Source organism: Centruroides vittatus, unplaced genomic scaffold (genome assembly GCF_030686945.1).
Source record: "Centruroides vittatus isolate TY-2023 unplaced genomic scaffold, ASM3068694v2 contig_1159, whole genome shotgun sequence".
In the NCBI taxonomy this organism is placed as follows: Eukaryota; Metazoa; Arthropoda; class Arachnida; order Scorpiones; family Buthidae; genus Centruroides; species Centruroides vittatus.
This window is the reverse complement of record NW_027120745.1, coordinates 85,294-98,076: the sequence shown is the minus strand read 5'-3', so window position 1 is coordinate 98,076 and position 12,783 is coordinate 85,294. Positions and strand designations below refer to the sequence as shown.

General features: G+C 32.7%; 1 protein-coding gene across 1 annotated transcript in view; it reads right to left on the bottom strand.

Moving 5' to 3' along the window:
- Positions 1-12,464, bottom strand: part of YL-1 (Vacuolar protein sorting-associated protein YL-1) — a 40,544-nt gene extending 28,080 nt beyond the window's left edge. Inside the window, 2 exon segments of the mRNA XM_067276381.1 lie at positions 8,249-8,391; positions 12,401-12,464. Coding sequence (XP_067132482.1) covers positions 8,249-8,359 — 111 coding nt within the window. The 5' untranslated portion in view covers positions 8,360-8,391; positions 12,401-12,464.
- Between the last annotated feature and the right edge of the window lie 319 nt (positions 12,465-12,783).

The window sequence follows — 12,783 nt, the reverse complement described above, 5'->3', positions numbered from 1 at the left end:
CCATATTGCGTGTTGTTTAACATGTTGGATAATGGGTTCAGGGCTAAGCAGAACCAGAGAGGACTCAAGGAATCTCCTTGAAAAATTCCTCGCCTAATAAAAATTTGGTTTGTTTGTATGGAAGTGTTACTAACCCTGAGATGTAGTGTTGTTCTCCAGTGCTGCATAGTGTTTTGAAAGAATGCAATGAGTGATGGATGTATTTTGTACATGTGTAGAATATGTAGCAGCCAACTGTGTGGAACACTGTCGAATGCTTTTCTGTAGTCTATATATGCCATGTGTATGTTTCTGTGTTGTTTGTGTGCTTGCCGTAGAATGACTGAATCTATGAGTAACTGTTCTTTGCATCCCCTGTGGTTTCTACGACAACCTTTTTGCTGTTCTGTTAGAATGTTGTGTTCTTCAACGTGTTTGTATATTTTGTTTGCGATACAGGATGTCAATAATTTGTAGAGTGTTGGAAGACATGTAATTGGTCTGTATTGTGTGGGGTCTGTGGTATTGTTGTTTTTAGGTTTCATGTAGGTGATGCCCTGGGTAAGAAAATTTGGCATGTCTTGTGGATTGATGATGATGTGTGTTAGATGTTTAGCTAGTTCCTGGTGCAGTGATGTGAACTTTTTGTACCAGAAATTGTGAATGTTGTCTACACCAGGTGTCTTCCAGTTGTGTGTTCTGTTAACAGTGTATTGGAAATCATGTATGCTTATTTCAACACAGGGCATAGTTGGTATGTTGTGCAAGTTTCTGTTCTCCTCCTCGATCCAGCCTGCATCAGCATTATGCGTGACAGCACTGGACCAAAGAGAAGACCAATATGTTGTGAGTTCTTCTTCTGTTGGTGTGCCACTGTGCTGTGTAACAGTGTTTGCTTTGTTATTGATTTGTCTGTAAAAGAGTTTTTCATTGTTTGTAAATAATTTATTTTGTTGTTTTCGTAGTGTACATGTTTTGTATCGTTTGAGTCTACGTGCTTTGGCAGCAAGTTTTTGTTTTAGTGTATCAATGTATTCTGTAATGTGTGTGTTGTGATGTTCATGTTTTGTGTGTGTTTTTATTTTCTTGAAAATGTTTTTGAGCTGTTTCCTTAATTTGGGTGTTATGTTGTTTTTAGCGTATTGTGTCAGCTTGCCTAATTGCTGTCTAATGTCATTTATTTGTATTTCTATTCTTCTCTGCCAGGCAGGCTTGTGATAGAATTTTGTTTTCTGTGTGTTTGTCTGTGATTGTACTTTCAGCCCATGGTGTGTCACTACTGTGACTGCTCCAGCATAAACTAATGTATGAATGTCTGCGAGTGTAGAAATTGAATGAATGTAGTGTGGTAGTAAGTGAGTGTTTACGTAATTTAGTGTTTTTCCTACTTCCTTTGACGTGTTGATTTTTGGTATTCGTGGTCGTTGTGTGGGATCTGTGCCTGTATATTTAGTGAGTGTTTCCTGAAATATATGTGAGAGTGTATTAACTAAATCCAAGTCTATGTTATCAGTGATGGATGAGGAAGTGTCTGTAGTATCATTAGTGGTAATTGTTGTATGTGTGTTATTATCAATGCTTGTTGCTGGATTATCCTGACAGGTTACATGATCTTCATTAATGTTAGATGTTTCTGTCTGTTGATGTATTTGATCAGCAACCTGTTGTTTGATAAGTTCAAGTGTTGTTTGTGGAATAAGGTTGTTGTGTATAATTGTTCTTTTTTGATCAACAACCCTTTGTTCAGTGACAGTGAGGTGAGGATACTGTTGTGTGAATCTATGGTGTAGTTGTTGTCTGTATGCTGTCATGTTTGTTTCGAGTTTTGTGATGGTGTAGTAACTACGGATGATAAACTTGTTCATTTCTACTGTCCATTTCATCCGTTGGCGTGGTTTTCCAGTCTTTGTGGTCTGTGGATGCATTGCCACAGAAACACCAAGGCTGGGTTTGTTCCTCACATCTGTTGAGGGCATTGCAGTAGCCATGCTTGGGCCGGTGCTGCTTTCGCCACCGGTAACCAAGGGAGACTGTGGCCTATTTTTCGAACGTGAGCCTCTGCCTAACCCACGAACGCGGACCTTGTTAACCCGGGCGACGTCCGAGCCGGTATCACACTTTGATCTAGTTATTACCATGATGAATATCTCCACAGAATGTGGGCGTGGTCACATTCTGTGTTATTATTATTATTATTATTATTATTATTATTATTATAAAGTAAATCAAATATTAAAGAAGACAGTATCATTAAGTATGGTATAAATGATATTCACATATACCATAAATCCTCCAACAGACTGTGAGAACCCACACTGAAATTTTATCAAAATAATATGAGAAAATTTTGTCAATATAATGTTTCAGTAGCAATATCTGTCAACTTGTTTACTTGACAGCATTTCTTATTATGTGTTCTCGATGTCAAAAGAAACACTTTCCCCACAGTCTTCTGACCTCCTGGCCATATCCTGCCATTCTAAAATGACAAACGAATAGCCAATTCAGGGAATCATCACCAATTCCTCCTATGGTAAAACTCGCCGCAAGTTCCCCGACAAGAGTTGTCACCAGTTCTTCAACTGGATTAGTTAGCTCCATCTCCATTGATAACAGAATATCCTCTTCTCCAATAATGGAATACCATCAACTCTAGCTATGGCTACGTCCTCAGCTCCAATTCAGAAAAATTCCTATTCCTGTAATGGATAGATAAATCCACGCCTACCCTTAGAACTGTTCCCAGTGTGCCCAGAACTCTCATGCATTAAAGAGGTGCAGACCGCACAGTCACACAGACACTGGGTCTCCTATGAACACCAGCTATTTAGTTTAAACTGCTAAATAGACACTGAGTTTCCAGTAGACGCTAGATGTAATTAATTTCCTACACACAGCTTAATATTGTTCTGTATATGCTGTGGTAATTTTCCTGTGGAAACCCTTGAAAAATGTTTCTACTGTGTTATGGGAACAACTAAAATATACAGTAAATAATACATGAGTGGATATATTTCCCTGTATTTTCTATTACAAACTTTCTACAGTATTTTATATAGATCAAAAACTAGATTTTAAGTGGAATGACAACCAAGAAGTCTTACAACATTGCCTTCAAACTGAATGCAATTATGTATGCAAAAAAAAAAACACTCCAGAGAAGCAGTAGCAAAGAAATTCAGTGCATCCAGAGAAAATTTGAGACTGGAGCAGCAAGCATGACACTTAAGGTTATCAAGGTTATAAGAATGAAGCAAAGAGCCTGATAGGAGGAAGGTGCAAGAAGTTCGGAAAAGAATTAGAAGAAAAACTTCTGCAGTGGATTTGTGAGCAACAATAGAATAATCATATTTCCAGATGGATGGTGATAGACAAAGCAAGAGAAATAATCACACTAGCTAGATGAAAGTGATAAACAAAAATATGTAATGGCTGTCGATGGTCGTCGTATTAGCTTATATATACTGGATAAACAAAAACAATGTTCACAGCTAGAAGAGGATGGCTAAAAAAAATTCATGAACACACATACAGTAATACTGTAATAACTTTATGCTTATGATAGTAATATTGTTGTGTAGTAGTGTGCCTTTCTATTAAATAAAAAGGAAAAGTTCTTGTTAGTTACTCAGTTTTCATTATTTGAGAAAGAATGGGTAGTGAAGACTATGGAGGTGGTAATGGATAGAAGATTGAACCATATTTCTCCCATTTTTATCACTAGTTTGGATTAAATAGAATAGACATTGGTTTTCTTATATATGCTGGGGACTAAGTATATTCTGTCCAATAGATGCCTGAGTATCTACTAGAAGATTCACAGTACTTAAATAGTGATGTTAAATTATTTAATGCAGAATTTTTTTTAATTGTCTTAATGTGGCTTCTCTTACAAAATCAAAAAATTTTATAAAATTACAACTATAATCTTATATTTTGTATAAGAAATTCATGTAACATAGTCAGTCCCAATGAATAATAATCAATCATTTAACTTTAAGCTAACGAAACATTATTATATTGAAACAATCTGTATATTTATATATAAATGTATATATCTTTAAATTATTACAAAGAGCAACAATCATACATAAAGAATTTTGTTTCAGCTAGTATACCCAAAGATAAAGGTGTTACTATAAAACAAAATAAATAAACATTGTTTATCTTTGTAATTATTTGAAAGTAATCTGAACAAATACATTCACTTATCATCATCATCCAGTATTTTTTAAAATAATTTTTCAGAGCAACCCGCTCTGAAAAATTATTTTAAAAAATCACTAACCATTTTCCAGTTTTAAACTTTTTTCACCACTTCAAATTATTTATCACCACCAATTTTACATACTAATTAATGTAGGTGCTGGTAGCTTTATCAGTTTGAAATTTGGAAAACAAAAGTAACATGTTAAGCTATCACTTAGAAATAGGATCATTTTTTCAATAATTCCAAATAACACATTTGATCACAATAGTATTTCACATGTTCTGTCATGTCAAAATTTTTATGTTTTAGTTTAGTTTATGAAAAAAAAATCAAAGCAAAAAAATGTCACCCCAAAAAGTCTCCAAATCTTCTGTCAGTCGATAAAAAAAAATCCATCTGCAAATGCTGGGCAGAAAACTGCCTTCGGTTCTCAATGTCACTTCCTACTTTTCTACCCAAGCTTGCCACGTAACATCATAAAATTGCTAGTGCCTGCTGCACGAGACTGCCATCGCACTGAAGCTTGATATTCTGCTGTTTTTCCTGAAGTATTGTTTGCAATTCAATTTCATGCTAAATGTCAAAATAAGTGGACTAGAGCTTTTATCACTATTATTATATTTTTATTACCACTTTAATAAAAAATCACCAAATAGTAATTCTGGCACTGTGCAGCATGACCCTTATCTACTGATGTTCATTCATTTCTTTTAAATATAACAAAATTGATTCCGATAATTTGTTCCATTTTATATGTGATTAATTTTTTAAAAATTTCAAAAGAATCATTCATTCTCTTTTGGGTGGGTGGTGTTGGTTATCAACCGATGACCACATTTATCAATTGGTTATATTTGTCATATGATTATTGATACAATCCTATTAATAATTAAAATATAACAATACAGGGATCCCTCATATATGGTTTTACTCTAACATGGTTGGAAAATTTGGGAAATTCCCATACAACATGATTTGAATCCTCCATACAAAGTTTAAGAACTTTTAAATGCAAACTCCTTTATTCCATATTTTTTTCCTCAAGTAAGTGTGTGTGTTATCTCAAATTTTCCCACAAATTTTAAATATAGAAGTTTTCAATTTGTTTTGTTCTTTTCATCATATTTAATGAAAACTGATAGTGCTTTGTTGTCCCAGCTTTCCTATCAACCAGGTGTTGTTGCCAGGTGACTTTAGCCTTTAAGACTGTCACTGTGTTTTCTTTTTTATACATTACTCTCCAAATTTAGTAAACTTTATTTTAACATTGTTTAGGTAAGTGTTATTAACCTTTTTTTTAACCTTAGTTACTTAAGTAATCATTGTAAAAACAACAAATGAAATACAGTGGTATCTCAGTACTCCCAACTCAAACAATTCGGTATTTGAACACAAATTCTGAAAAAATAAGCACTTGATTCTCAATTGAACAAATGTGATCCACTAGAAAAAATTTTTGATTAATAGCACATTTTTATTTTGTCATACATAAAAAGTTTTTATGGTAAAAATAAAATAAAATGAAGACATTCCTGATATTTCAAGATCAACAAAAAAGCTCAGATGACAATACTTTGTAAAAGTAAAATACTCTTGTTTAACTAAAATTAATATTAACATATAAAACAGTACTTTTAATTATAATTGTTAGTTAATTATTGATTGAAAATAAATTATCAATTGCTTTAATAAACATATTTCTTTTAGTAAGAAAAAGAATAATATACTTTTGTTAAATTTTGTAACATAACCCATGTTTCTTATCAGTCCTTTATTTCATATAGCATGGATTCACATAACATGGCACTTTTTCGGAATGTAACTACCATGTTATATGAGGGATACCCGAATAAAGATTTTCTCATTTTGAATCTTATAATTAACTTATATTTAAAAGGTATGCTCCAGAAAGTTCATATACTTTGCAAATAGAAGTTGTTGCATTTACCTAGCAGTTAGTCAGTTTTCTTACCACTTTTCTGCAATTATATTTAATTAATTACTAAATACTTTGTTACTAGAGGAAGGCATTAGGTTCCATCTCTTATTAAATTTAATAATTATAATTTAATTAATATTTATTAAATAATTTAGAATATTCTGGAAGAAAATAATCGGCCTGGAGAAGGACTGGAACCTGCAACTCTCGCTTACCATGAGGATGCGCTACCAGTTACACTACCTGAGTCTCCAGTCCAAACTCTTCTTCCAGACATATTTAAATATGATATAAACATCCTCAGTTACAAACGGTACCAACTGGGGATGCCTTCAGCACCCATGTCCTATAAACGCTTATTCATGGCACTCAGCAGGCCATCGTTCAACGCTGGCATGGTGTATACATATATATATATACATACATAAACAAATGTCACTAAACCTGATAAATTTGAAAAGCCTACTAGATTACATGATGCATTTAGATTCTAAATTATTTAATAAATATTAATTTAATTACAATAAGCAATTATTTATTGTGACATCGTCACGGCAATTTTTAATCATGTTTTAAATTAATTTAATTTAAAATATATGCTAGGGGTGGACAAGCAAGAGTTCAGTGGGAGCCGAAATGTAGGTTTTGCAAAATGCATGGGAGCCGCAGTTCTGTACCGTCGTGGCAGATAGTATGGTAAGGTGCGCGATTTTATTATATAATATAAATATAATATAAAACAAATATTGAATTTTTTTAATAAACATATTTTCACAAAATTATAAAAATAAAATTGTAAAAATAATAATAACAAAACAGAAATTAACACTTTCAGCAAGAGCCGCATTTGCCCACGCCCAATATATGCTCTTCACTCAAATTAGTAGTGGCTTGCCCCTGTACATCATACTTTTTCTTTAACAATAGAGTTGTGCCAGTCATCTATCTAATACCTTTCTGGGGAAAATTTTTGAATTGAAATAATGTGACTTCCAGTTTGCATCGGAAGTTTGTATATAGTTAATTGGGGCCTTCTGCCATTGAGGTTTTTATATCTGGTCTCATTTTTTATCTATCTAATTCCATTCTCAAGATTAAGGAAAAACAGACAAATAGATGACAGTGGGAATTTATAGGTGTACAATTTTTTCAAATTGTAGCCCAATTATTAAATTTAATAAGAAATAGTGCCTAATGCCTCTCTCTAGTAACAAATTATTTAGTAATTAATTAAATATAATAGTGAAAAAGTAGCCCAATGTAATCTGGTAGTTGTTTAGTTTTGTCACCCCTGAAATAGTCCCCTTCTGAGTTGTCTGTGTATCAAATTCAGCATGTCTGCCATGAAAAGAATGCTTCCTGAAATGCTTCTTTTTGGATGATGCACAGCTCCTCTAGCAAATTTTCCTTAATGGATTAAAAACAGTAACATTTGAGAGCAGATTTTAATTTGGGAAACAAAAAGAAGCCTGCTGGGGTTTAGTCTGGTGAATTTAGGGGTTGAAGAACAAGGTGTTGAGTTATTGGCCAAAAACTCTTTTATCAGCAGTGTTGTGTGGAGGGAGCATTATCACAATGCTGTTCTCTCCAAGCAGTCAGTCTTTTCTTCCTCACTGCTTCACATAGATGTTTCATTACCTCCAGATGGTATTCCTTTTTTACTGTCTTCCCTTCTGGAAGAAATTCCTGTTGAATGATACTATCAAAATGGAATGAAACAGTGAGCAAGACCACCACATTCAACCAAACTTCTCATGCCTTTTTGGATTTTGGTAAAGATTTTCCCATCCACTATGATGACTGACATTTTGTTTCCATATTGTACCCATAGAGCCAATGTTTCATCCTCAGTGATAATGTTTTTCATGAAATTATCATCCCAGAACTCTTCACTCAACTGCACTCATGAAAAGAAAATCACAAAATGCAAACAACATATTTACACAAATGAATGTAACATAACAACAAATGAAGATAGAACAAACTGCTTTTGGCAGATAGTACAAAATAACTTGCTAGTAGAGAGCTGTGCAAGATGCATTTAGATTCAATTATCATTTGGTGTGTAATTTAAAAAGTTCACAAACTTTCTGGATAGACCTCATATATCATGTTCTTACATCATAAAATCCACCATATGTCGTTTTATAAAATTCGTCTTCCTCCTCTTCGTCCAGCAACTGTGCCATACGACTTCCGGCATTTACTCGTTTATCTCGATCTGCAGCCATTATATTTTACAGGAAAACACGTAATAAGTAATCTGTTTAAAAAATAAATGTAGAAAATATATAAATAATAAAATTTAAAATATATTATTTTGATATTGTATGAAAAATGTCTTAAGTACATTTGTATTATATTCCTTGCTTATTATGTTGTGGAAAACAGTCATTATACACTTGTATAGTCAGTTTAAGACTCAGCAGTTCTCCATTTTTATGACTAATTCCATTTGTATTTCGAACTCCTGCCCCTCATCAGTTATCACTTATAAGATGCTGCAAATAATTGGAATAATAATCTTATTCTAATGATACAATTTCCTATCATCTAATCAGAGATAATTCAAATCATAAACATATCTTCAAAATATAAAAGGTTATAAAAATTTATTACAACCTTCTAATTTTATTTTTTTTAAATCTTTAAAATGATTTGGATATAATTATTATTATTTTTCAAGCCTTGAAACACAATAGTCCCAATTGTGTTTCAAGGCTTGAAAAGTAGGAAAGGTAGGATAAATTTAAAAATAGCCAAAATCATCACTCAGAGGAAAATGTTTAGTAAAATATCATGACAAAAGCAGTCTACATTATACAGGCATACCCCAGGTTACAAACATAATGCATTCCATCAAATAGTGGTTGTCGTGATGGAATCAGGGCTTGTTAGGATTGGTCTGATTTGAACCAAATCACTCACAGGAGAACGTTCCACGATCCATTAGATTTGAATGTGTGGCAGACCAGATAGAAAACTACCAAAAGAGCAGAGATGTTGATTGGTCATCTGTCAGCTCACCGTAGCACATGTATAGATCAGTTTTGGTGGGAAAATCGAGTTTGCTTTGATCCTACTAAGGAGAAGTTGTTTCATCTTGCTTCAGTGAAAGAGTTATTGTCTGGCTCAAGAAGAAAGAATCGCCTGGCCTATAAGAGATGGATTATATCTTGCTAAGGACAGTTTGTGGATACCAGAAGTGCTTTTACATCATAAGGTGCTTTCCTGAATGAACTTTTACAAGATCAGAACAATTAGCAATCATCAGCACTCTGTTTTTGGACACCATTTATTGAACATCAATTAATACAAACTTGACTGTGGTTGTATCACGAATTATCATTTCCCATACATTTACAAACATTTTTTTAAATTTATACCTATGTCATAAATTGAATTTTAAATAAATGCATGTATCAACAAACAAATAAACCACAACTAAAAGCTTGCGTATATGTATTTCATAACAGAATTACATAACTTTGCATATTTATAGAAGACATAGTTACACCTTTTATTTAAATGATAATTTTAAAAAAATCTAACTTTAAGGCCGCGACTCCACTAGCCGTAAAAGGGCTGTAAAACCCCTCGCCGTAAAAGCTTTTAATCACGTGACCATGATATTTTACGCCTGAGCAGGTCGTAAAACCAACGTAAAAGCGAGTTGAGCAGTGTTCAACTTTCGAAGTGAATACGACCGTAAACCGGTACCATCCACCAATCAGAAGTCAGTTAAATATAGGTCATCGTGATCGTGACACGGTGCGAAAATGACGGAAAACGAGCTTTTGTGTACGTTCTCTCGTGGCTACTCTAGAAGATCTGGAAAGATTTATCGAAAACATCTGAAAGTATTCATGTATCTACGACAAGAGGTATCCCGATTATAATAATGGATGCCTAAAACACGCGATATGAACGGCCAAAGGAAAATCCTTCAATTTAGAGGAGTATATAATAAAAAAGCTAAGCTTATAAATGTTGTATATTATCTTAATAATATAATAATAAAAGTCAATATATGAAAGTAAAGATATTACTTTTACTATACTTGTAATTATAGTATAGAGAAAACTCATAAAATATAATTATTGTCTTTATATTGATATATCACATATACACCGTAATAGTACTGTCGCCGTAAAAAGCTTCGCTAGCCGGACCTCCACCGCAATCCGAGCGCAAACGCAAATAGGTCACGTGATTAAAGCTTTTACGGCGAGGGGTTTTACGGCTGTTTTACGGCTAGTGGAGTCGCGGCCTAACTGGACAGCAGCTTTCTTTTCTTCATTGCTTAATGTTTTATAGCATGTCATTTCGTCATTTCTCACTCAATTCCCTTTCTTACTGTGGCTCTCCTATGTTTGTCAGAATCATCATCATCTAATAACTGAAAAAAAATTTTCCTTTTTCTTCAAAATTACTGCAAGCCCTTTGTTTTGGCTAGTGTTGAATCGGGTGTTATAATGTCTGTGTCTTCATCAGTCATCCTTAGATTATAACCTTCACACAATATCTCCATCAATTCTGCACTTGCTAATTCTTCCTTGTGGGTTTCAATTAGCTGTTCAATATCTACCACATCAATTTCTAAGTTTAGTCTCCTCCCCAGCTGAACAACTTGATTAATTATAATATCAGAAGTTTCAACATTAACTACATTATGTTTTATAAATTGCAACATCAGCACCCACAATTGTCCATTAATCTTATATTGTATAAAATAAGCTATATTATTAAAAAATAATTAATTATTGACAATTTGCCAAATTTTCTTAAAACCCAGACATTTCTGGTATTCAACCAGACACATGACGCAAAAACCAGACAGGTGGCATCCCTTAGAACAAACAAAGCATCATATCGATGGAGATAGCCACCAAGTCGAATCATGGTAGGGGTACAAATATATGACGGTCATATCTGCGGTTTGTTTTATCCTGAGACGGTCATAACCGAAGATATGCCTGTATTTGATATTCACACAACATATTTATTTGATAAAATATCTTCTCATTATATACAGTAAAACCCAATTATCCAAGCCCTGATTAAACAAAGTTCTGCATTATTCAAAGAGAACTTGTAAATGAATATGCTACTTTCCTTATACATAAACCAATATCTACAAAGTGAGTAGCAAAAGGTAGCAAAAGTGAGATGAATATGAGGCCTGTAATTAGTAAAATAAAGTGCATTAATTTATTTTTAAAAAACATATGGACTAAATGTCTTAAACAACTAAAATACTTTTTAATTTTGACTTTTTCCTTCCTGCAGGTACTATAAAAATAATTTTACCATATCTACTGTGGGTTTGGCCAGTTCACAATGAGCAACCAAGGGTATATTTATAAAGTCAACAACTTAAAAAAGTCACTAACAAGTCAATCATAAAGTACTAAGTCAGTTCAATGCACATACTATATTCAGATGTTTCAAACAAAATGCTAACAAAATTCATGAAGGAACAAGTCAGTTTACATCACAAAGAAAATGGCATCTGGCAATATTGATATTTCAAAATTCACTCGAATTTGTAAATTGAGGATTAAAAGCCAAATGACACAAATAAACACCGGGGGGAAAAATTCCAATAAAAATATTTTGGATAAGACCACACTAGCAATACTATAACTCCAATTTTTTAAACAGTCATTTTGTAGTAAAGAAATCAATCAAACAGCCCATCAAAAGTACAGATAACAAAGATGTCATTCTCACTTAACTGGTTCAAATGACTTTACAAACACACCTTTAAATCCAGGTAGGCTCAGAAATTTTTATGAAGGATTTGATATGAACACGCCAGGCTCTGTCACTCACCACCCGCAACAGATACAAAGATCCAGTTAGCGGCCACAGGACAAAGATAAAGAATACCTTCAAAAATATAAACATACCAAATTCTAAGAGAAGCTTACATCTTAAAATTAAAATTGTATCATTTAAGAATTTAAATATCAGATTTTAAGAGTAAGTATATTCCTGTCCCCTCTTAGAAGTGCTTGATATATAATTATTAAAGGAAGTGTCTCATACAGAAATGTTTTGTTTCTACACATGTTTACACAAGATCACGTGTATAAAAAGCCAGAAGTGAAAAATTACTAACTTAAAATATATAACAAGTTTTCTAGCTTAAGAGATTCTTATTTTATAGTTAAATCATACTTTTCATCCAAATACGATAAGTTACAAGTAGATTAATAATTACTTGTAACTTACACAAAATAAAGTTATATAATAACAATATAACAAACCTCAAATTAATTTTAAATGGCAAACTTATCAATTTCCTATTCAAACGTGCACTATTTTCTTTTCCCGTTGTTGTCGGGATTTCGCTAACACCCTCTGCTGGCAGAAGTTATAAATATAATGTTCTAGTTAAAATCCGATGAAACATCATCTACTAATACGAAACTTAATATAGCCGTATATAATTATTATTTAAATTATTAATACGTATAGTATGAAATTAATTTATAATCTATGTCTTAATATATTTTATAGATGGAAAAATTGATTTTTTTAGTGAGATTCTGAATTTCAAATAAGAATAAGAATACAGCTGGTTCCGTAATCTTATTCTTATTGAATAGTAATATTATTCAACATCATTTTATTATTTTTATAAAAGTAT